At 43.3% G+C, this 25220-nt stretch overlaps 2 protein-coding genes across 3 annotated transcripts; one reads left to right on the top strand and one right to left on the bottom strand.

Moving 5' to 3' along the window:
- The first annotated feature begins 3803 nt into the window (after positions 1-3803).
- gldc (glycine dehydrogenase (decarboxylating)) lies at positions 3804-19465 on the top strand. Its single transcript, XM_062381525.1, has 25 exons — positions 3804-4288; positions 4437-4515; positions 7476-7611; positions 7889-8053; positions 8205-8282; positions 8395-8542; positions 8620-8816; positions 8925-9021; positions 9250-9355; positions 9594-9733; positions 9899-9979; positions 10087-10184; positions 11071-11155; positions 11234-11275; positions 11395-11537; positions 12522-12597; positions 14479-14604; positions 14761-14910; positions 15303-15415; positions 15717-15858; positions 16391-16502; positions 16596-16691; positions 17690-17862; positions 17987-18067; positions 18512-19465. The coding sequence occupies exons 1-25, from the start codon at positions 3986-3988 to the stop codon at positions 18650-18652; spliced, it is 3108 nt and encodes a 1035-aa protein (XP_062237509.1). The 5' UTR covers positions 3804-3985; the 3' UTR covers positions 18653-19465.
- Positions 19466-20344: 879 nt separating this feature from the next.
- Positions 20345-24488, bottom strand: zgc:114041 (uncharacterized protein LOC574425 homolog). 2 transcript variants are annotated; one of them, XM_062381526.1, is made up of 5 exons: positions 24281-24488; positions 23189-23426; positions 22958-23101; positions 21625-22392; positions 20345-21135 (listed from the first exon to the last, which is right to left on the bottom strand). In XM_062381526.1, exons 2-5 carry the CDS (start codon positions 23388-23390, stop codon positions 20951-20953), a joined length of 1299 nt encoding a protein of 432 aa, XP_062237510.1. In that variant the 5' UTR covers positions 23391-23426; positions 24281-24488; the 3' UTR covers positions 20345-20950. The 2 variants fall into 2 exon arrangements, with proteins under 2 accessions (XP_062237510.1, XP_062237511.1); XM_062381527.1 differs by lacking the exon at positions 24281-24488 and having other exon boundaries at positions 22958-23126; positions 23189-23321.
- Positions 24489-25220: the final 732 nt, after the last annotated feature.

The raw sequence follows: 25220 nt of genomic DNA, 5'->3' as shown, positions 1-25220 counted from the left end.
TAACGTTATCAGTACGAGGAAGCTTTTTGTGAATTCATATTTCAAAAACTGTGGCAACGAAAACCAGTCTGATTCTCTTTTACAGATGACATCTGCATGTTTATCAGTCCGTCTCACATCTTAAACATTTTAAATCCAGTGTTATGGAGGACTCACAGTATGTGTTGAAAATGATCAATAATAATGTACCTCCACTCAAATCTTCTACTCAAGTACTTTTGATATCTACTTAATGCTGTTACTGCATTTTAGGGGAGCATATATTCCTATGCACCACATTTATTAGACAGCTTGTTATTTGACCTAAGCATTTTACATTTAAGAAATTCCTAGCCCTTAAAAATAAGATGCACTGTGATAGATAAAAAAAAGCCCAAATTACTTGTAAGCAATCAATAGGAGAATAAGGTTTCACCTAATTTGACTGCAGACTGTTTTATGTCTGTGGGGTGCAGCAGGATATTTTGAGCTGCCCTCATTTGAATTATATGTCAAAGGTGAGCAGGCTGACCTCTTAAGTAATGAGCTCGAGCTAAATGGCACCAAAAGTACAAACACAGAAATGTCCTTCATTTTGTTTTGGGGGTAATTTCTAGTATTAATAATTAGAAATAAAAAAATAGAATACATACTATATATATATACCGAGAGATCTGGGGATAAACATGTTGTGCTCCTGACCCGATTGCATCACCACCGACTCATGTTTAAATTGCTGCTGCGAAGCAACATATGCAAATCACGTCTCAAGTTACAGACGGGACAAACTCCTCGACAGAGGAATGGCTGACAACACAATAACTGCTGCTTTATTCTGTTGTTGCAAATTATGAGTCATGAACATGGGTACAGGCAGTTCACAGGCTCTAAATGACAAACACTGAGGCAATAAATATCAGAGCTGACGTCAGTTTGCATAACTAGGTATTAATTCTACATATTAATAGTACAAACCATACAGGGTTAGAATGGTGTGTTTAAAGCTTACTTTTTATAAAACCGTCACAGCAGTATGTTTAAGATATAGCTGTGGGTGTTAAGGTTTAGGTTTAATATCATCAATTAGAGGAATTCTCTGCGTATTTACCTTATTTTACCTGATTTGGACATGTTTCTCAGAAACTTTCAAGCATCAAGTTAGGATGATATGTTCTTATTGATTTCTGTTTCTCTCAGAATTTTTGTAAAAACAATATTTTAATCTCAGTTCACAGATCAATGCTGATATTTCTTTATATTCCCCAACAGAGATTATTTCAACTTTTCTTATAAAGTGTGGTAAACTCTCCTCTAATTGTTTTTCATATCAATCTCCACCCACTTTCCCATAATGACAGAGCAAACACATACTTTGTCAGTGACTACATCTTCAGTTCTATTTTGTTATGACGCAACAATCTTTGCACATCTGGATTTGTTATTTACTTCTTCCCTGCACATCCTCTCAAGACAAGCCTCTCTCTGGGCCAATCAGAGACAAGGCCTTCCTGAGTTCAATGTGACCCATAGCGCTGCCACATGGCCCCTGTCCCTGGATCAACAGCTACCTTGGAGCCACTTGTGCTTCGTCAGTGGTCATCTCGAATGCCCTTTGCCTCGTGGCACCTGCTCAGGCCCTGTGGGTCCCAAGGAGGGACTGGCATGCAAACCCACTGCATCTCCTCTCAACCGGTTTAAACCTGTTTCTCAGTCACAAGCTGACCCGTACTAGAGTTCTAGAAATTGATCTGCTTGCAAACTTCCAGGACAGGCATCCTGTCTGGCCTCAGTGTTGTTGTGGCATCACATTCGGGGAACTTCTTCCCCAGGTCAGCGGTAAGGTCACAGCAGTCTCATGCTGCTGCCTGCAGGCCAGAGAAGGTGGTGCTGGCAGCTGATGTTGGTTTTTCTCTAGCTCTTCAGAAAGAAATGTTCTTTTCACTGAGTGGATGCTTGTGCTGACTCATCCCACTATTGATAGTGTCTGCTGTGGCCTTCAGGACTTGGCCATGGCTCCCTTGGCAGAGCCCTTGTCTGGAGCTTTTGAATATGTGCTCCATGAACGACTTTTCCAAAATTAGTTTAGTAAAAGTTACGGACGTATGTAAGCAAAAGACAAACCTGGGCAGCAATAGAAGCCTTTTTATTTTATGTCTGGTCCTACGTCTCTGAAAAAGCTGGTGTGTTTTTGAACAAAGCAGTGTTTGAGTGTCCTTATTGAGGCCTTACTGTCACACAAGGGTGTCTGTGGGGGTCCTGGGTCAGAGCCACCGTCTGAAGTGACTGTGACAACACACTGATTGTTGGTGAGAGACACAGAAGAATCGTAAATAGATGCAGAACAACCACAGAGGAGTCTTCAGCGGACACATGGATGCGTTGTTTGTTTACATCCTGTGTCTGCTTCAGTCAGGGGGGTGTTGCTCCCCCACAGAAGAGACAAGGTAGGAGGGCTCTTTCACAGCTGTGCCTGGAGGCCCATGGAATCATAATCTGGAGGTTTTCAGTGCTACTGATGCCGCTGTAAAATAGGGTGAGATAATAAAGGAGGTTTAATAAGTATGAGCATGATAAGAATTATGTGCCCGGGCTTTTGCAGTCACCTGATCTTGATATTTTGGACAAGGTTCTTCACCATAAGCATCAAAATACAAAAAGAGCGAGTATAGAGAGCTCTAGAGACAAGGCAAAGTATATTGCTTTTACCCTTTAATTTCTCTACTCTCTGTAAGTCACTGTTTGATCCACGTGATAAATCCCTAAAGGTCAGTGGTGGTCCTTCATTCACGAGCACTGGGAGTTTTCCCGCTGGCCTGAGGGTTGTTTTGGTCAGACAGGAAAACGTTAACCAGACCAGCAAAGATATAAACAAGCATGATACGTAGGAGAAAATGGGCTTGTGTTCCAGCCACGCCCCCTCACTAATAATAACCCCCCTTGTTTGATGAGCAGTGGGAATACTGAGCTGTTGTTTCCCGAAAGTGGTCATGTGATTTACTCGAACCCTCCATCAGCGAAAGAGAAACCACAGGAAACTTGACTTCCCTTTACCACATGTTGTATTGTGTTGTGGTAGCGTCAAGCCTCTGCTACAAGAACATCAAATAGATGTAATAATGATAATAATGAGGATGCATTTTAGTTCTACAGCTCTAAAAATAAAACGCACACATTATCACACACTGAAATAGAAGATAAACACAAAAACCAACCTTTTGAAGTGAAGAATAAATCTGTTTTTTGTCGTATCAGTTGACCGGTTACACTCTAGTTCACTTTGTCATCTGGGTACACGTGGACTCAGAGGAACGTACATACACATATAACCAGGTTACAAATGAGAGTAACAGACACAATTAGCTGTCTCGTGGATTGCGTGAAGATGTGACCCAAATGGACCGGAGTCAGAGTCCAGGCCGGATTTATTGTCAATGCTGAGTTAATGTCACAATGCACCTTCTCATGTGTCAGTTTGAGCTTCACACACGATCAGTGAGTCGATGGTCTGCGTGTGTGTGTGTGTGTGTGTATATGTGTGTGTGTATGTGTGTGTGTGTGTGTGTGTGTGTGTGTGTGTGTGTGTGTGTGTGTGTGTGTGTGTGTGTGTGTGTGTGTGTGTGTGTGTGTGTGTGTGTGTGTGTGTGGGAGGGGGGGGGGGGGGACGCTTGAGTAACCTCCTGTGTTTGGATCTGCTCCTGGCCACTGGACGGCGTGCACGTGAGAAAGTTTAGCAGCTGTTTGACCGGGGCTCGTCACCGCGTCACGCCGCGTCCCGCGCCCCGATTGGTCCGCCCCTGTGCAACTGTGCAGTTGTATAAACTCTGCAGTTTAAAGGAGTTGGCAGAGGGGATCGCATCAGCCTCAGTGGGGGGAAACTCTGCCGAGCGAGGGGAGGAAGAAGAACACGAAGAAGAATCAGAAGATTTAGAAGAAGAAGAGGAAGAGGAGCAGAGAGCAAAAGGCTGAACCCGTTCCCTGCACCCTTGTCTCTCAGAGTGATTTAGAGATGCAGAGCTGCGCCAGGTCCTGGGGGATCTTCTTGGCCAAGAATCCCTGCGCACCGTGCAGGCATCTGAGCGTCAGGAGCCGCGTGGCGGGGAAACTTCAGAGCAGCATCCGAAACTGTGGCGCGTCCTCAGCAGCAGGAGCGAGAGGAGCAGGAGCTGGAGTCCGGGGTGTGAGAACCTCCGCAGCCGCCTCCTCCAGACAGATCGAGAGGATCCTGCCCAGACATGACGACTTCGCCGAGAAACACATCGGCCCAGGTGAGAGGGAGAAGAGAGAAATGCTGGATGCTCTGGGACTCGAGGTAAGATTTCGTTTATTCGATTTATTTATTAGATTTTTCTCCCATAACGAGCAAACACATCTCCGCTGGGAGCCACTTTCTCTCCCATCACATCCACAGCCTTTGTTTGTGCGCTTTTTATTCATCCTGCTTTTGTTTTGTTTTGCAGTCGATCGACCAGTTGATCGAGGACACGGTCCCGACCTCCATCCGCATGCAGCGGAGTATGAAAATGGATGATCCACTTTGTAAGTTTTTTTTGAAAATTGTTGTATATATTCACCGGTTCTTGATACAATAACGCGTCCGTGTTACATATCTTGCCTCCGCCTGGCACAACAGAGCATGACCCGCCTCGACGCGCTATTGTGCCAAACCTCGATTTTTTTTTTTTTGTGTTAAAAACGGCAAATTTCATGAAAACGCACGTAAGGAAATAATTTCTCCCAGTGTTGTGCAGTTATCCCCCCACCCCTAAGCCCCCCCCCCCCACGTTAAAAACAGGCGTTAAACGCAGCCGGGAGAGAGGCTGGAATGTAGGCTGCACCTCTATTGTGCGCCGTGGTGCGCGCTCCCCGGGTTCAGTCTTCCTCTGAACATATTTGGAGTTGTTTTTGCGAAACTCGGCGAGCGGCACCAATCTCCTGCTGGGAAGCCGATGCTCATAGGATGGCAACTGGAGTGTAAAGTTCAGCCCTTAGCTCCGGTCCCAAGTCCAGTTCAATCTGGTTACAGCGTTCACATTACATCACAGCCGAGGGGCTTCCTAATAAGGTGACTGGTGCGTTTTGCATCGGATCTGCCTGCCTGCATGTGTGTGTCTGTGTGTGTCTGTGTGTGTGTGTGTTGCTTCATATGCATCACACTGCATGTACCGTTCAGCAGATGCAGCCTTTCTGCCACTTTATTCTGTCTCATTTCCTACAAAAACATTGAAATTCAAAGCAACCTTTACATGCTGGAGACAGAGCAGTGGGTCAGATTCACCAGAACAGGTTTATTCCAGCACACCCTGGGAGAGAGGAAGGCAGTAGATGCACTAAATGGCTTTAATAGTTGATATAATCCTCATTTTTAAATCCGCTGCCTCCCTGTCAGCTCTAATCCTTCCGGAACCTGACTACATAAATAATGAGTGTTTATTTGAAATGCAAATATTCTTCTTTTTCCTCCGAGTGAGGATTATGGTAATTTTTTAGAGCAGGGGAACATGTTGTTTTGATCGTGTGTATGTGCAAAATTCAAAGTGTGCACCAGGATTCGGTTTGAGATCAACATCTGAATGATAAGAGCATCTCCTCTGGTATCAGCGGATATCTTCACATGTGCAGTATTATCACAATCACAGCAATCCAGCTGTTTATTATGTAGTTGAAGTGCCTCTTGGTATGAAGTACATGACGTAACAGTCTCAAAATATCGAATATAAATCCTTTATAATGATTCATTTGTAATCTCAGTGACGACAGCACAACAGAGAAGAATACGAAATGGCACTAATCTTTGTTTTCATCGTCATTTAACCTGCAGAATATTTTCCTTTTATATTTTATTATTTGTGCACAAAAGCATTGCAAAATATTTTATTTCCTTAATTCTCAAGCGGTGATTACAAATGTCTTGTGATGTTTGACCAAAAGGACAAAACTGAACCGAACTGCCAGCGAGGAGCTGAAACCAGGGGGGAAATGAACCTAAGTGATAAGTCAGTCATCAAATAGTTGCTCATTAACTTCACTTTAAAGGATGTTTCAGCACTATATGCTTTTATCTTACGACACTGTCGAAAGCTGATGATTCATCCGAGCAGAGACTCTCTTGTACATCTAGAAATCAATTCATCCTCAGGTGCCTGTGGCTGTTTTCATACGTCACCTCCAGTCGCTGTGATCCGCCCTGTGTCGGCCCCTCCTCTGACTCTGGCAGCTCTCATAATGCATCAAGCCATGCTGAAGGAACAAACTGGACGCCGTGCTACTTTTCTGCTTGTTCAGCTTTGGAGGGCTTCAGTTTGCAAAGCGGGCGAGGGATTCTCTCTCCAACAATAGGCCCCCTGGATGGCTCTGAATCAGGCTTTTTTTTTTTTGTGTTGCCCTGTAGAACTGTGGGACCATGGGAAAGCAGTCCTCCCCACTGACACCAACTCGCAACACAGACACACAATAAATACACACTAATGGGTCCCACTAAAACCTGCTGGTAACCCTCCATCAATATCATTTTTATTCCTGCACTTAATTGGTCTGGTTCAGTTGAGTGTGCAGCGTTTAGCCCTTTTTGAAGAGGCTGGCTGCGGTCTCTCACACCACCGAGGACTGACGGTGTCTTTCTTCTCCCCAAAAAAACGGGACCAGTCGGGGCTCTCGGTTCAGACTGGCGGTATTGTCCATTCCTTGGGGTTGCTAGGCAGCCAGGAAGGTCGGTGGAATCTCAGTGGCTGGTTGTGCACTGGCAGAGCTCCCTCCCAGCAGTGTGGAATGAGGCTAAACCACTAGCCACTGGGGAAGAAACCATATGGGAAGAGGGGTTTGTGACATGGACAGAAATGTGTCACACGTCTCATCTTCTTTAACTATGATGCGTTTATTTTCCTTACTGATTAATGTTTACAGTGTATTCTCCGTCGTGTGTGTGTGTATGTGGGGGGGGCTCTGTGTTATATTTAGGACACAAACTATGTCAATGTCAAATGTCCTTAATGTTCTCCATTTATTGACATGGGCAGTATCAGTTTTACCTCAGGACTCTGTCATCGAAATGTTTTGTTGTGTATAAATATTCAACTTAATATATTGTTTGGTCAAGAAATGCAGTGATTTTTTCATATTTGAGAAACTTCCTTTGAAATTCACTCCGACTGAAACAATTCGTCAATGATCCAAATAGATGCTAAATGATTAATTACAGCAGCCTGATCTCTACTGGGACCACGTGTCGCCTCTAACTGGTTGCCTGCCACACTGATCTTCTTAGTGCTGTCATACAGCCAATGTTTCAACTGAGATACTGGATGCTTTACAAGTCTTTGTCGCTCAGGTCTTTCAACATATCTCGTTTGACATAATTAATACAGTGTCCTTGTTCAGTGTTGCACAGAAATGTGAATTTAATCCCAGATTACAATCCTGTAGATGAGATTGGTAATGTCTTGATTTTATGAGTGTATGTTCTGCAAAATTTACACCGTTGTGCTTCAAATGTTTTACAGGTGAGAATGAGATGCTGGACCATTTGCAGAAGATTGCATCCATGAACAAAGTGTACAGGTCCTACATCGGCATGGGCTACTACAACTGCTCCGTGCCTCCGCCCATCCAGAGAAATCTCCTGGAGAATGCAGGCTGGTGAGAAATATATGGCGATTTAAGCTTATTTATCTTTTTGGTTTCAAATTGAAAGCAAAACTTTAGATGGTGCACAGTAACTTGCCCTTAATAGGAAGCTGGGTGACTTGAAGTCACTAGTCATGTGAGGTCTGATGACCCAAAGCTCTCATGCTTACTGCCAAACAAGATTTTCTTTCACCAAAATGCCAATCAGCAATCCCTGCACACTATCCGCTCCATGTCCTAGTTTCCACACTGGCTCTGTTTAGTCTCATAGTGTGTGTCTTGTTCCCAGGGTAACTCAGTACACACCTTACCAGCCCGAGGTCGCTCAGGGTCGCCTGGAGTCCCTCCTCAACTACCAGACCATGATCTGTGACATCACAGGCATGCCCGTCGCCAACGCCTCCCTGCTGGACGAGGGAACGGCGGCTGCTGAGGCCATGCAGCTCTGCCACAGGTATTCACAAGATGACCAACACAAGTAGTGATGTGGAGAACCAGCTCAGATCGGGCTGTAGATTCCAATCTGATTGTTTAAAGATTGTTCAACACTTGCAGCAGAAAGAGAAGCTTCAGTCCCTCTGACTATTTGTGGTTTCTCCTCACAGACAGAACAAAAGAAGGACTTTCTACATTGATCCACGTTGCCATCCTCAGTCTATCGCTGTGGTGCAGACCAGAGCCAAGTATGTACTTCACACACACACATGAAGTGAAAAACAAAAAAACACTACTACAAATTCCTGCCAATTTTTTTTTTAAGCTAAGAACCCTCAAGCTTTGACTGATCTTTTGCAGCTACATTGGGGTAACAACGGTTCTGAAGCTGCCTCATGAGATGGACTTCAGTGGAAAGGATGTGAGCGGCGTGCTCTTCCAGTATCCAGACACCGACGGCAGGGTGGAAGACTTCACTGCCCTTGTGGACCGTGCACACAAAGGAGGGGTAGGAGAGAGTTCCTGCAGATATTCTTATGACTTAATATAGCACGTGCTTGATTTCATAAATCCTTCCTCGACCAGGCCCTAGCCTGCTGTGCCACAGATCTTCTTGCTCTCTGCGTACTGCGTCCTCCTGGAGAGTTTGGTGTGGATATCGCCCTGGGCAGCTCCCAGAGGTTTGGAGTTCCTCTCTGCTATGGCGGCCCGCACGCTGCCTTCTTCGCAGTTAAAGACAACCTGGTCCGGATGATGCCCGGCAGAATGGTTGGCGTCACCAGGTGAGACATAACAATCCTGTCAAAAAAAAAACAGGGCCTCAAACAATGCAAATCAAAAGTCTGCATATTGAACGGTTTTATTTCATATATATCATTATTATGTTTCAGGGATGCAGCTGGTAAGGAAGTGTATCGGCTTGCTCTGCAGACCAGAGAGCAGCACATCCGCAGAGACAAAGCAACCAGCAACATCTGCACTGCACAGGTATGACCAGGCTCTCATTTTATACAGGTTAATCATTTCTTATTTATAGAAAAACAAAGTAGGAAGGGAAATCTTTTTGAACCATTATAGGAGAACGTGCGTTTTAATCATTTAAGAATGAATTACGGTACAAAATCTCATAATTTTTGGGGAATTTTGATGAATAATTGTTTTGCTTGTATTATTTGGTTGAAAAGCATGTGATGAAATCCCTGTTCCTCCTCCCAGGCTCTGCTGGCCAACATGGCGGCGATGTTTGGTCTGTACCACGGTCCTCAGGGCCTCAAACACATCGCTGAGCGGACACACAATGCTGCACTGATCCTCGCCGAAGGTTAGTTCGTTAGTTTTCTTGGCTTTAAATGAAACTTAAATCAAATCAGTAGCAGGTGTTGTTTTCTGGAAGTTGATTGGTTGAATATTTAAATTATTGGGCCATTACTCTGGTGAGGGATGCCATTATTTCAATGTCTGAATATGACACACGAATAAAGACTTTCTTATCCAATTGCACCCTCCGTTATTATTATTTATTTATCGAAAGAATAACACACTCGCACTCACTGTTTCAGGTCTGAAGAGAGCAGGACACCGGCTACACAGCGACACGTTCTTCGACACCCTGAAGATCAACTGCAGCGTGGCGGCCAAAGACATCTTGGAGCGAGCGGCGCAGAGGCAGATAAACCTGCGAGTCTACACTGAGGGAGTGGTGAGTCCTTGTGTTCAAGCCGCAGAGCAACAGAAACCCCTGCACAAACCCACTACCTTATAACAAAACGACTAAAACATTTTTTTTTATTGTATATTTTTTTACTCTGGTAAAGGTCTGTCAGTGTAAGATTTAAATGATTTGTCTCTACTGTGCTCTCGGCAGTTGGGCGTCTCTCTGGACGAGACGGTGACCGAGAGGGACTTGGACGACTTGCTCTGGGTCTTCGGCTGTGAATCGTCAGCTGTACGTTCATCCACATTTAATGATCACTCTCAACCGACAGTGAAGTGATATCAGTAATATTTATTGGGGTTGCCGCTGGCTATAATTCGAAAATGCTAATTTTCCAGGAGCTGATAGCCGAGAAGATGGGAGAGCGGGTGAAGGGGATCACAGGAAGTCCTTTCAAGAGGACGAGCAAGTACCTCTCACACCAGGTTTTTAACAGGTTTGTGATTTCCACACTAAGGCACAAAGTGTTCCACTACACTGATGATAACGCTGCACAGACATGTTGTCTTTATGACCCGTTGAGTCATAAATATCAGAGCTTTATTGCATAATGTTACATACAGTGCTAGTAGTGGGATTTGAGGCCCTTCTCTGTTTGCTACTGGTGTTAAATCTTGTTTGTATGTTGCAAAAACAACAGGTGGATTTAAGCCTAAAGCCATTTAAGTACCATCATTTAAGAAATAAGTTAAATATCAGTCCAAAAACCTTAGTTAATCTTGAAGTGATCCTTTAAGATCTGATTTAATTATTCTATACAAAGATTTGCTGTTCCTGGTAGAATTGTTGTTGTTTTCCATACATTCAAATAAATGATTTCTGGATTAGCGACAGGTTTTCAGCAGCTGCCTTCTTGGCAACTTCTGAAAACCTCTGACAGCAGAAAATGGGGCGTCTCGTTATCTTATTACTGCCATAAAATCTGTCTACTATCAGGACTTCTAATGTCTAAGTCCTCCGGTTACTCTCTTACATAATCATTGTTACAGACGATACTGTGCTAAAGTTGCAGGCAAAGCGAGATTTAAAAAACATTTTATCATCAACCACATGCTGTTGAGCTCAGGGTTTGTGGAGGCTAGACGCGTGTTCCTCTGGCTGCATGTCTGAGGTCACCGTGACACTGGAAATAAATGTTTTGACTCAACAGACACTTCCCTGATTTAATATTGCATCATGGATAATAATCTAAATATATAAAATGCCTTAAACTTTTTCACACTACTGTTTTCTATTCAAATTGAATATGTACAGTCCACATATTTGGCATCGGAGAATAAAATGCCTGTCGTTAAATCTTCCTGGTTAATCTTTGTTTGCAGTTATCACTCTGAGACCAACATTGTGCGATACATGAAGCGTCTGGAGAACAAGGACATCTCCTTGGTGCACAGCATGATACCACTGGTCAGTGTTACCTGAGGCTAAACCACACATCCAGATGTGCAAACACCGGTGCTAAAATGTTGTTTTTTGTTTCTCCAGGGCTCCTGCACCATGAAGTTAAATAGTTCATCAGAACTCATGGTGAGTCATTCCGTACACGTGATGAATTGTTACAGCTGTAGAACAAATGGGATTTTCCTCCTCACCTACACTGCTCTCCTCCTCCTCCTCCTCCTCCTCCTCCTCCTCCTCTTCTTCAGCCCATCACCTGGAGGGAATTTGCCAACATCCACCCGTTTGTGCCTCTGGATCAGGCCGAGGGCTACCAGAAACTTTTCAAGCAGCTGGAGAAGGACCTCTGTGAGGTGACGGGCTACGATAAGATCTCCTTCCAGCCAAACAGGTAAGAGCTCGGACCTTCAGAGGTCTTTACAGAGAAGACGGTTCCACCCAGACCCAACAAGAAGAAATCTAGTATCACTATAGACTCTTTCATTCCTTATGTGGATATGGGACACGTGGGAAGTTTTCAGCCTCTAAGAAAGAGGCTTCCTGAGAGATGACCAGTCTAGCATATCATATAAGTAATGAGGACATAAAATATTACTGCTAAATCTCAATAATAAGCACAAACCAATTTAAATTTGATCCACCACACACTTGCGTTTAAATCAGACCGCCACCTAAATGCTGCTCTACTCATTGAGACCATGAATTGCAGTGAAATTTGAAATGAACTGTAATAACCTCTGCTGACTGCTTTGGTTTCGCACATAGCGCCACCAGCAGGTCAAAAGCTAGATGTGTCCAATTTACGATTAAAATACCTGCAAAACTAATGGAACTACCTTTTAGCCTCAGCTTCAAGTTCCAAGAAACAAATAGATTTTTTTACATTTTCTTTTTACTGAAAGTTTTCAGAGAGAAGTTCATTAGATTGTCTGTTAAATAGTTACGTCTGTAGATAATTAACTTTGGTGGCCTTTCTAACCTGTCGTATATGTGATTTCACTGATGCAAGACCTTGTCACCATTGGCTGAATATGTGATCATCGCATTTATATGATAAAACACGATTTTAAAGGCTGAATTTAACTGAACAGGTTGTGTTGCACTTCAGGTCAGTTTAAAATATGCATAAAAGCTTATTTCAGGTTTCAGCTGACAGGGCACTCACCTGCATCTGCTGCTTATCACCACTTATCAGAGGCAGTGGGTTTATGAATAGTACACCACGCTACACTGGCTCACAGAGTTATCATGCAGCTTGCTTCTCATCACATCTCCCTCTCCTCTTTTGGTAATGTCTGCAGACTGATCTTTGTACTGTGCTGAGGTAAGGAAGTGTGTGTGTGTGTGACCATGGTGTGTTTACCTTGCCTTCCAGTGGTGCTCAGGGAGAATACGCTGGCCTGGCGGCCATTAAAGCCTACCTGAACTCAAAGGGGGAGAGCTCGAGAAGTGTAAGTGTGCTGCGGCTGAGATAAGAGTCGTAATTGGACGAAAGTCACGATCGACGAATGTTGTGAATTAAGCTGTTTTCAGACATGACATTTAGAAAATGTGAAAGAACGCAGCCGTCACTCTGCATAGATCATAGAACATATATTCTGCTTTGGAAGCCACATGTTTTTGTTAACAGCCCATTGAAGCCTTAGGAGTTTTTCAAAGATCACATTTTTGTCTTCGACATGTATGGCACTTCTTTTTTTTTTTTTATCCAGAGATATCTTTATTCTTCCAGTTTAACATTGCATGTTAGAAACATCATTTCCTGCCGTGTTCTCACCAAGGCTCAGACATTTTCCGACTCCGACTTTTGGAAACTTTTTAATTTTAATGACACTTCTTTGATCTGATTCTGTCGTCCAACATGTGTTTGATCGAAAAGATTTCAGTCTCCAAATGATCTGCTCTCTGTGCAAATAACCCAAAGGAATGTCACGATTAAAATCATGTTTACTTAACCTCAGGAAGTGGAAGGGGAATTGATTTACAGGAATCATTTTGGGGAAACGGCCTTGAATGGATGAATAAGCCAACATCTCTGTCCAACAATTAAATGGGAAGCTACAAGCAGAAAATGTGCCGACTCACTGGAGAGAGCCATGGTAGCCTTACTAATGCTGAGATATGCTAAGCTAACTGTCCTCCGGCTTCAGCTTCATGTTTTATACACACAAGTGGTAATTCTCATCCAGCTCTCTGCAAGATGCAAATCATTTAATTCAATTAAATTATGTCAAAGCCATCATTTTAATATATTTTATTAAAGAAGAAGATAAGTTTGATCTACAGAGAGGTTATAGTAAATAGATTATCAGCTTTGAATGTGCTGACATAATGTCTACTGACAGATGCTGATTAATCAAAAGAGTACAATACTGTGTGGATTGTGACCTGCTGATTCGTGCTCTTATCAGCCTGTGCTCCTCACAGTTGGGTTTATTGTTCCCAGGTTACAACAGGTCAATTTGACATCACAGATGATTGGGTCTCAGATACGCTGTTTAGCTGCAGGACGAGATAAGACACTCACTCAGATTAAAGACGGGCTGACTCAGGTTTTTGGTTTGTGCTGTTAATCGGCCCTTGTTTTTAATAGCTGCCCTCGTAAGGGCCGTCTTAGATAGTGCACTGCTCCCTTGAAATCAAGTCAAGGTCCAAACTCACAACCGTTTGTGCAAACAAAGGGGCTGAAAAGGCTCAGGTGCCACCATAGGCCGCCTGATTCCAAGATTCCATATTAGGAGGTTTTAAGACTTTGACAGCTGCAAGTCATGGTGTGAGAGGCAATGTTTTCCCAGTCAGTTATTGGTCAAGGTTACCCTACCCACAGTCGCACAACTGGGACGCTTGGACCCAAAATGTCAGATATGCCATCCTAATAAGGGTTAAAATCAATTAGTATCCTGGGGTCTGGTTACACATTAGAGCCAGTGGCTGCATCAAAATTCCCAAAGGTACACACGCACACTAGGTTCTGAAAACCCAGTGTTTTTTATTATTAATTGATTAATGAATTTCACTGTATAACGGTATATCTAGTATTAGAGGCCAAACCACTTGTTTTTTAAATTTAGAATAAAATGCATTAAGATTTAAACACATAAAGAAATGAATTATATTTAAATGCAAACATTTTTTGTTAGTAGTCTGTGATCTGCACCGAGTCCCCACAAAATCCTTTGGCTTTATTTTAAATCATCGTTTATTCTGCAGCCATATCCTGTTGTACACTATAACACCATGTTTTTAAATACATTAGTTTATTTTGTGTTTTTTCTTTTGGTTTATCCAGATATTGGGGTTTTGTTCACCCTCTGTTGTCTCTCTCCCTCCAGGTCTGTTTGATTCCCAAGTCGGCTCACGGCACCAACCCGGCGAGTGCTCAGATGGCTGGAATGAAGGTTCAGGTGGTGGAGGTGGACAAGGACGGCAACACTGACATGGCACATCTCAAGGCTCTGGTGAGAGTTCTACACAAGATCATCACTTGACCTTTCAACCTTTTTGACTTTTATCTGGATGTGAACCCACTGAAGTGATAGTGGATTATAATCTGCAACTTTCACCCCTAAAGTTCTGAGGGTTCTTGTCCCTAATATATTTATTTCTCCTCCCAGGTGGATAAACACAAGGCGAGTCTGGCGGCCATGATGATCACCTACCCCTCCACCTTTGGTGTCTTTGAGGAGCAGATCCGGGACGTGTGTGATCTTATTCATGAGAACGGTGGCCAGGTGTACCTGGATGGCGCCAACATGAACGCCCAGGTGAGAGCAGCAGAGTAACATCTCTGATCTTCTGAACACGGCTCATGGAAAGTTAAATATGACTTGTGATAACGGGAGGCTAACGGGGTAAAGGTTTATAGAGCTGATCCAATAAATAGATTAATGGATAACTTGGTGGAAAATTACTTAATTACAAAGCTAATAACGATAATGGCTAAAGGCTTAAAAACTTTAGGATATGGAAATAATACATTGAATAACAAAAGCACAAACAAAGTAATGAAGCCGAACAATAATGCATAAAAAGGACATGTAGACCGTCCCTTCACTAGATGTCTCTCCTCTGTCAGACTTAGATTCTGTCCTATCGATGAATGCTATAGAGCCCAAAAATACATATTCAGTATTTTAATGTCTTCCTTCTCTTCCAGGTTGGATTGTGTCGTCCCGGAGATTACGGCTCAGACGTGTCTCATCTCAACCTGCACAAAACCTTCTGCATCCCTCACGGCGGAGGAGGACCCGGCATGGGGCCGATTGGAGTGTGAGTCCGAATGTTCAACTGTTTGGTTTGTGTGTGTGAGATTTAAGCTCCGGTGTCTCCTGCATGTTTTCACTGTATAAGCAGGTAGAAACATCCAGCATCCCACTTGGCTTTACATTAATGTTCTCGAACCAAAGAAGCAACAATGAATGTTAGAGCTTCAGATGTAGAAATATTCCTATTGTTTATGACCAGATTTGAGTGTTTGGATCTGGTTTAATCTTGATAAAACATATCTATTTTCTATTTATCTACTTTGAACCTCAACATGTCCTCACTACAATTATCCCCCCCACATCAGGAAGTCTCACCTCGCCCCATTCCTGCCGAGCCACCCGGTGGTGGACATGCAGTCAGGCAACGCCAGCAGCTCGCTGGGCACCATCAGCGCCGCCCCCTGGGGCTCCAGTGCCATCCTGCCCATCTCCTGGGCCTACATCAAGGTCAGCTCAGAGGGTAGAACCCCCAGTTGTGTTGGAATCCTGCCTCCTGTGTGTGGTTTGTGTGTTATTGTGAGGTAGAGGAGCTAGTGCGTGTTGTCAGGGTTTCCTCATCAGCTGGAAGGAAGTGAATGCAGAAAAATGGCAGATGAGTTTAGGGAAGTGAAAGAAAGGATCTGTGTCTTATTGACTAAATTGGCAAAAAAAACTGTTTCCTGTAATAAGATTTATTTTGCATTTATGTTCTTGACCTAGATGAAATGATGGCAGTTGGTTCTTGAACAGAACGGTTCTTATTGTGTCTTTATCCAAATCAGGATTCATTTGTCTGTTTCAAGTGACTAATGTTAGCAAAGGTTCATGATGGAATATTTCATCTGTAATAAATAATCAGATGTTAGTGTCGGCTTCAAGAGACGTTTTGTCACCGTGAATCTGAATCCTTACATCAATTATAATCGTGATATATTAAGTTTAGTCTGATGCTCATGTCAGTGTCAGAAGGGATTTTCACCCCCCCCCGCTGTGTTTTCAGATGATGGGATCTAAGGGACTGCGTCACGCTACAGAAGTGGCCATCCTCAACGCCAACTACATGGCCAAGAGGCTGGAAGGTCACTACAAGATCCTCTACAGAGGCAGGAAAGGTAAACTGCTGTGGCCTCTAAACTGAAAATCAATTCAAAAAAAGACTTTAATCATTTTAAATACTCTCCCCTCCTTGTCCCTTTGTCCGTCAGGTTTCGTAGCTCACGAGTTCATCCTGGATGTGAGGCCGTTCAAGAAGACGGCAAATATCGAGGCCGTGGATGTGGCCAAGAGGCTGCAGGACTACGGTAAGCTGAGTCAAACGCATTCTTCCTGTAGTTTTGTGTTGGTGCTGCAGTGCTGCTCAGCCGGCACATTGACGTGATGAAGATTATCCTGTCTTTATTTAGCCCTAAAAAAAAATGAGGCTAAGCGGAGGGAGATTCGTCAAACTGCAAACCATCTTCTTCCTCAAGTTTCCTACTGCTACGTTTTCACCTGCATCCTCTCTGGCCTGTTTATAATACAACGAATAAAACCCCTTGACTAAATGTTGTAGTTGTTAAGGGCAGAAATAGTTAAATCATAATAATATGTCTCTATTATATCTATTCTGATCGTTTTACCCACATCCATGTTGGATTCACTGAAGGAGAAATGGTCTCAATGGTCCAAAAGCGCTGGGTTCTATACTGCTACCATTACTGCTGTTGCTTTCCCTAAATGGGAATCGTACATGAAATCATTATCGGTTGATTCACCACTTTCCTGTCATCTGAAGAGTCAGGCAGACGAAGCACGACGTGACGATTAGTCGACGGGAAGAAACTTTGCTGAATCTGGAAAGTTTTAGGGCTCGGTCGGTTTATGAAATCCCTTAATAAGCAAAACCCACTTCTCCTTTATCAGCCCTCTGAGTCCGCTCCGTGTTTCTGGTCCTCCTCACTCCTACATATCATTTCGTCATCACACAAACAACACTTCTCCTTTTGCCCTTTATTTGTTCCTTTTAGCCTTTACCCTTCTCAGCCAAGATAAACCTGGTGCTGGTTCACTTTTAAGAACCAGGTTGCTTTTCCACATCGTTACATCTTTCTATACGTCCGATTCCCGAGCAACACCAGTGGCGACTTTGTTTTGGCCTCATCCAAGTGGGAGGCCTTTTAGGTTTCACAGATCAACCTCTGTTTTTCTGAGATTGTCGTTTGTGGTCTTCTGCAACTGTCGGTGCTTCTTTCGAGATTCCAGATGCACCGTATTGTCTCACTTTTTATACCCTCTTTTTAAACGATTTCCTGTTTTTCAGGTTTCCATGCACCCACCATGTCATGGCCGGTGGTTGGTACACTCATGATCGAGCCCACGGAGTCCGAGGACAAGGCCGAGATCGACCGGTACTGCGACGCCCTGCTCGGTATCCGACAGGAGATCGCAGAGATCGAGGAGGGACGGATGGACTCGCGCGTCAATCCGCTCAAGGTACGTTACTGGGAGGGTTTCTCTTTGTTTGAGGAGAGAAGATGAATTACACTGGCTGATGTGAAGCTGTGACAGATCCTACTTGAGCTCTCTTTGTGTGTTTTGTGTGTGTGTGTGTGTGTAGATGGCCCCTCACTCTCTGGCCTGCATCGCGTCGTCAAACTGGGACAGACCTTACTCCAGGGAGCTCGCAGCTTTCCCCATGGTGAGTGACCTCGTGGCTCTGCTGCAGCCTTCCTGTGTAACGACAGGTGCTTTAGATTAGAACTCCATGGTCTCCATCGCCCTCTAGTGGTGAGAAGTAAGAGATGCAATCATGATGGACCACTAGCTTCTACAGCTCCACCAATGAGGTTATGTTTTCACCGATGTTTGTTTGTAAGCAAGAGTACACAAAAACTACCAGACAAAATGTCATGACACTTAGTGGAAGGGTGTGTTATGGGTCAGGGAGTTCCCACCAACTCTTTAAGACTTCATTGTACTTAGTTTAAAACAAATACTGGATTAGGCATTTTGCCTTTGGGACAGGAAAGTGTAGAGTAGAGATATGGGATGGATGCAGCACAGTCTTGGAATGGACAAAATACTTGTCCATAATCCTGTTCTACTTTTATTCTCACCGTTATCCCTCTTTTCTTACTTTCAGCCTTTCATTAGGCCCGAGACCAAATTCTGGCCGAGCATCTCCAGGATCGACGACATCTACGGCGACCAGAACCTTGTGTGCACCTGCCCCCCCATGGAGTCGTACGAGTCTCCGTACGAGGAGAACAGAGCGTCCTCGTAGAGGCTCCCTGTGATCAGGTCCAAATGTCCGGCCAGAGCTCCAAGAACTCAGAACTCAGACTTAGAATTATCTGTGACAATGTGAGAGGGTTCGGGGCTGAAAACGATACAGTGTGAAGTCCTGCTAGCTGAGGCTCATATCTCAGATGGCGTTTAATACAAATATTCTCGATATAGATGTTTGGTCAAATTAGGTGAAAATAGATCAATACTGTCGGGCTCTTCATGGGACAACAAGTCTATTTTCTTAGTTTTTCATTTTTATCGCTGTGTGAATTGTTAAATCAAATCGAGCCAGCAGCAGCAAAATGTCTAAACGAGCCCTCGAAGCACTTTCCCACAACAAACCATAACAGCCCTGATTCTTATTCTACTTTTTATACATGGGTTTCTATGTGTGAGCTGGATATTGGGACTGGACTTTGTATGATTACGCCCTCTTTTATTGGGGTAATGGAGTTTACCCCTTCTTGAACTTTAATGGACCAAAGGTGCATCTTCTGAGGCGGCTGTGTAACACACCTCTGAAACACCGAGTAAAGTTAACTTTAAAAAAAGGAAAACAAACGCCCTTGGTGCCTGGGATCTGTCGTGTAAAATAGCTGCCTTCACGTTTCCCCATTTGTTTTTCAAAACCCTGATGATATCAGTTTCCTTGTTAATAAGTATCTGTAGTATGAACGTGTTTTAATCTATGTTGTGACATTTGCTCGCCGCATAGAAGATAGAAGTGTTAATTTTAAAAGCAATCATTTTCTAATCTAAATGTTTTGTCTGTAGATGAAAAAAATCTGTATTAAACATTTGTCTTTAAGTTTGTGTGTCGAGAGAAGACAATCTTTCATTTCATGCAACACTGCCATCCAGTGGTGACTGGAGAGATTTTTCAATTTAGTCACATCTTAACCTTTATACTGAAATGCAATAAAAATAAACTACGTTTCTTTAAAAGTTCACATTTAAAAAGCTTTTGTCTGAAACTTTGAAATTTACACCAAGAAGCTGGAACCAGTGTAATATAAGTAATAAGACGTTAATTTAAAAAAGAGGTTAAGTACCTCAGCTTTAGCACAAAGTATGTTTAACCACTTGAAACCAGCTCAATCTAATTTAAGAATTGTTACATAAGGGAACTAATATACATGCCACAGATTCTTAAAATACACACATCCTCTTACTGGTATCAGTTTCAGATGGAGCAGGAAGAGTCACAGAGAAGAGACTTGTTAAACCATTAGTGCAGAGATTTAATTCTAAAAGTCTTGTTTTAACCTGATATCAGAAACTGATGTAGAAACATTTAAATGTTAACTGACACAATTCAGTTGAGAAAACGTGTGTACGACGTCAGCAACTGGTTTGATTTTTCAAAGATCAACCAACAGAGAAACCTGAAACTTTTTTTCAGCTCCACGTTTATAAAAAGTTTCATTAAAAGGTCATGGCTTCCTGCTGCGAGGACACACGTGTGGTTTACAGCCTTCAAACAGCTGAAAAGAAACAGAACTACAATACTTCAGCTTTTTCCTAATATCATATACAGATATTTAGCTTAGAGAACTGACACCTGTTCTGCTGATGAATTAAATTAATGAACGTAATTAACAATAAAAATGGAAAAAGCTAAATATGCCTGAACAATTAATTCAGCATTAATTTAAGGATAAATAGGAATAATGAAGAATATCACAAGTCCTTGTCATTTTTTTAATAACAATGATAAACATGATTTGAGTCACAGCTCAACTTTTGTAAAACAATTAAAAACATAAATAAACCACACGCTGTAACAGAGTCATTATTTAAAAAACAGCCACGGAAATATATTTGCCATCCATGATCCTGTTTGAGCAGCATTTGCTAAAAGCAACAGTGCTTTGTGAATTTAAAGCAATTAGACTTTAAACATTTACGACCCTGTTCCTGGATATTTGACTTTCATTAAAAAAAAAACAAAGGAGCTCGAGGCTGAGCACCGCCGACGGTTTGTTGAGGTAGAATTAATTAAATACAGAATATCAGCCTCATTTTAAACCGGTCACTTCATGTGCCACATGCAAACTGCAAAGACAGAACAAAATGAAACTCATTGCATCTGCTCCTGTGAGCTGAAGACGTCCCAGTGAAAAAGAACGATGGAGCATCAACTTCTCACGGCTACAATTGAAATGAGTTAAAAGCAGAAAGTGTTCTAAAAAGAAACTGGAGCTGTGAGAACAGGATTCTCTTTCCAGCGTCTGTTCCTCATGACGCTTCAAGCTCATTCAAAATGTCTTGCGTTAGAAATTCTTTCAAACTCTCACTTGACCTTTTCTGCGTCCCAGCTCTCCAGCTGACCGTCCGCCTGAAGCGCTTCAGCCTCCGCGGCTTTCCTCCTCTGAACCAGGAGGTCGACGAGGACGACAAACACTGCTGATGAAATGAGGCACAGGCCCGAGAGGTAGAAGGCAGCGCTGTAGTCATTGGTCTCATCCACCAGCCAGCCTGGAAGGGAAAAACAAGTCGTTCACACACAAGGCCAGAGCTGAAGAATTTATGATCAGGTTTACCCGTTCCTTCTGGAAAATGTAGACCTGCAGAGACATTTGAGTGAGACCCCTGTGACCTTTGACCCTTGACCTCGCAGATCTAATCAATACGTCTGAAAGGATTCTATTTGGGCCTTATTAAGATAATCAGGTTGAGTCCAGGTGAATGTTAGTGCCAGATGTTATGAAATTCCCTTCCTGCCTGTTCCATCACATCAACAACTACAGCAGGTCCCCGTCATCGGGACCATGACCTTTGACTCACCAAAATCTAATCAGCTGATTGTTTGGTCTAGGTGACTATTTGTACCAAATTTGAAGAAATTCTTTCAAAGGTTTCCTGAGATGTTGCGTTCACAAGGGCAAATCTTTAAGGTCACAGTGACTTTTTAACCATCGGCCACCAAAATCAAATCTGTTTGTACCACACTGACAGACGGCTCACCTGCAGCCGGTGGACCCATGAAGCCGCCGATGCTCCTGAACAGCATCAACATCCCCAGGCCGCTGTCGAATCCCTCCAGGGTCACGATGTCCACGATGGCGGTGACGTGGATGGCGACCACGCAGCCGAACAGGAAGCCGTAGAGCGAGGTGAAGCACAGGATGGCCCAGTAGTTGTGGCTGATCGGCAGCAGGAGGAGCATGACCCCGACGAGCGTGACCACCATGGTGAGCAGCTGCAGGTTCCTCATCAGCCTCATGTTGGAGACCCACCCACAGATCAGCCTTCCAGCCAGGTCGGCCAGCGCCAGGACCGAGAGGAGCGAGGCGGGCCAGTACTCATCCATCCCCACGCTGTTGGCGAAGGGGACTAGAAAGAGAGGAGGGATGAAAAAACCTGCCGCTGCAAAGATGGAGAACAGGATGTAGAGGATCAGTTCAGGGTTTCTCAGCAGCGAGCACTGGAAGATGGACGTCTTCTTAGCATTTCCTTCTGGAGCGTCTTTGGTGTCTAGGCCCGAGTCCTGAGTCGTCTCCAGAGGCCTCATGAGGGCGCCGCAGACACACAGGTTGAGCTGAAGTCCTCCGACGATGAGCAGGGCGCCCTGCCAGCTGTACATCTCGATGAGCCAGTGGAAGAAGGGGCTGAAGATGACGGCGAAGACGCACTCCCCCGAGCTGGCCACGGCGTAGGCGATAGGACGCCATCGGACGAAGTAGTGGTTCACGATGCTGTTGGCAGGAATCCACGAGAAGGAAATGCCCGTTCCTGGAAACAGACGATGGAGATCTTCAACCAGCAACAGCATTTTTGGTGGTAAACTTAGGGCAGCAACAATCAGGGTTCATACACATTTTGACCAATGGATTTCCATGACATTCAATTACCTTTTAACCAAATTTCCATGACCGAACATTTTGTTAAATCTCTGTCTATACGCGAAAAAGTGACAAAATGTAGTATTCAAACTAACAATGAGAATTCCATGCATACAGTATACCTTAAATGACACAACCCAAGTATGCCTGCTTATATTTTGAGAGCATTTCCTTAAAAGCATATGAATTATTTAAAACTCAGCGTAATGAACGACATTAAAATATGAATATAACTAATTTCCATGACTTTTCCAGGCTAGGAAAAACACATTTGAAAATTCCATGACTTTTCCAGGTTTTCCATGACCGTACGAACCCTGATCCATAACAAGTCCAAAAGGGCCGGATGACAGGTTTAACAAGATCAAGAAGAGCCTGATAACTACAGAAGAATTGAGCAAAGACGAGCAACATGTGCATTAAAGCTGCAACAAGTGAAACTGATTGTGCGTCACCTTGTAGGACGCCCATGGTGAGATAGAGCCAGGGAAGACCAAGGTCCAGAGATGCCAGCATCATCCCAGAGGCCGTCAGCACACCCCCGACTATGATGACCACCCTCTGAGAAAACCTCAAGGTCAGCACACTGGCTATTGGGGCTGAGGAACACATGAAAACACAAAACTACAAACATCCAGAGTTACAAAAAAACAACGGAGGTCATCAAGCTGAAACCACATCTTTACCTCCGAGGTGGAACATGGCGATGGTGGTGGAGGTGACCCAGGAGGCCGTGCTGCTCAGGACGCCGAAGTGCCTCTGGATCTCCAAGAAGAAGACGCCGAAGTTCTTGAGGACAGCGGCAGTGAGGCCCATGATGAAGAAGGCGGAGGTGACCACCACCCAGCCGTAGCCACCGTCGGGGGGGGCGGCTCTCCTGGACGTCATCTTCAGTTACTCTGCAGGCTGCTCACCTGCTACGCCCTGAACAGATAAAGCTTCATGAAAATGAGAATGCAAACTGCACAGGGCGAGTGGCAGCCTCAGGCACAGACAAGTAACTGACTCACTGACAGGAGTCATAAAGTCACAGAACACCAAACCTCGAGTCCCATGAACACACCAGAAAGATTATTACCTGAGAAATGTCTAAATGTGCAATATTAGAGAAAGTGACCTGGATGAGCATTCGTGTTTCAAAATAAAATAAGTACTATTTAAAAGTCTGAACTAGGCTTCTCAAAAAGGGAGAACAAGCGAAACCATTCTTCAATAAAAACCTTTTTAAAACCTGCAGCTGAACTGTTGAAAGCTCAAACTTTCACCAGAAAAAACAGATTAAATAAGCAAAAAAACTGAAAAAAAAAAAATATATATTACGATGAAGATATATTTTAGGTTTAAGTCACGATTTAGGCTGAATGATGAGTTATAGAAAATGATCAGCTTTGAACTTTAACAGAAAAATTAAGACAATTTTGAAAGAAACTTCTTGGGTAGAAACGAGTGTCCGTAACTTACCCACGTTAAGTTTAAATTATCTAACAATTTTGAGTTATTAACGTTTTCGTTTGCCTTGAAGTTAGAGCAGCTCTCCACTAGAGGGCGCAGCTCCCTGGGTACAATATTTGCTTAATGTATAATAACAGGTGCTTTTAATCAATTGGAATCTAAACGCGGTGCTTTCACCTGTAACATCGTGTTTTTAGCATCGTGTTAATTAGAATTAATGTTTTTGATTGAAGAACAGGATGTGGAAATTCTCGTTAAACGGGTTCTCCTCCAATTAAAAACGTCGCTTGAGAGATTAACTCAATCCCACAACCTGTCAGACTCACGTGCTGTGTGTGTTGTTACTCGTCCTGCTCCGGAGGTCCTGAGACAAACATGATTCCTCACGTGCTGCAGAGAAACCGTCAGAAGCTGGAACTTCTCTCTCATTCGGATTCATCGGTTTCCTGCACGTTTCTGACGCCGCTGCACGTTTTCTTCATTTTCTACAAACGCTCCTGAACAAGCGGGACTTCTCCGAGCAGCTGGGAACCATTAAAGCTGTAATGAAGCACGCGCTCATTGGTCAAGCCCCAGTCCGGCCTTCAGAGAAGCCGCATCCGGATTTCATAATAAAGTGTCAGTCTGCGGTACAAAGCAGAGCACATGGAGAGATTCTAAATGAGCCATTGAAGGTGTGTTTGTTAATAGATATTTGTGGTTTCAGACATTTTTTTTATTGTTTTTATTTCTTTGCCATTTCTTCTTAATTTTCGAATCCATATTTAGAATATTCATTATTACGTCTAAGTTGTTTTTTTATTAATTAGTATAGTCTGGTCCATCCTCAAAATGTGTGATTACTGTTCAAGTGGAAAATGTATATTTGGAAACATGATTTTTTCTCAAAATGATAAAATAATCAGCTTTGCTTTCAGATTTATTAACTTGCATCATTGTGCATATTGCAATGAAATTTATTAGTTAACAAATTCCTCCTTGTAGTTTATAGCTTAAAACAGGGGTCTTCAACATTTTTCAGGCCAAGGACCCCCAAACTGGTGGAGAGATGGAGCAGGGACCCCCTACTATATATATATTGTATAAAATTGTGTTTTATATTAAACGTGGCCTAGTGCCATATAAACATAGCTACCCTGTTATTGTGCATTCAATACTAATATTCAAATACAACACGGGTTCGTATATTCATGTTTTTATTTTAAACATACATGTAGAAGAGACAGTGAATCCTCAAGCCATTTGTGGATGGCACACATGCTCCCA

This window comes from Platichthys flesus, chromosome 3 (assembly GCF_949316205.1).
Source record: "Platichthys flesus chromosome 3, fPlaFle2.1, whole genome shotgun sequence".
In the NCBI taxonomy this organism is placed as follows: Eukaryota; Metazoa; Chordata; class Actinopteri; order Pleuronectiformes; family Pleuronectidae; genus Platichthys; species Platichthys flesus.
Note: the sequence above shows the minus strand (reverse complement) of the source record. Positions and strands in the feature narration are given on the sequence as shown.

Bases quoted from the DNA above. Each gene is read 5' to 3' on its own strand.
- zgc:114041 (XM_062381526.1), bottom strand. From the start codon at position 23,390: ATGACGTCCAGGAGAGCCGCCCCCCCCGACGGTGGCTACGGCTGGGTG. The intron at 23,102-23,188 runs GTAAAGATGTGG...TGTGTTCCTCAG, and splicing joins CGCCATGTTCCACCTCGGAG to CCCCAATAGCCAGTGTGCTG. The intron at 21,136-21,624 runs GTGAGCCGTCTG...TTTCCCTTCCAG, and splicing joins CATGGGTCCACCGGCTGCAG to GCTGGCTGGTGGATGAGACC.
- gldc (XM_062381525.1), top strand. From the start codon at position 3,986: ATGCAGAGCTGCGCCAGGTCCTGGGGGATCTTCTTGGCCAAGAATCCC. The intron at 10,185-11,070 runs GTTTGTGATTTC...CTTTGTTTGCAG, and splicing joins TCACACCAGGTTTTTAACAG to TTATCACTCTGAGACCAACA. The intron at 15,859-16,390 runs GTCAGCTCAGAG...CTGTGTTTTCAG, and splicing joins TCTCCTGGGCCTACATCAAG to ATGATGGGATCTAAGGGACT.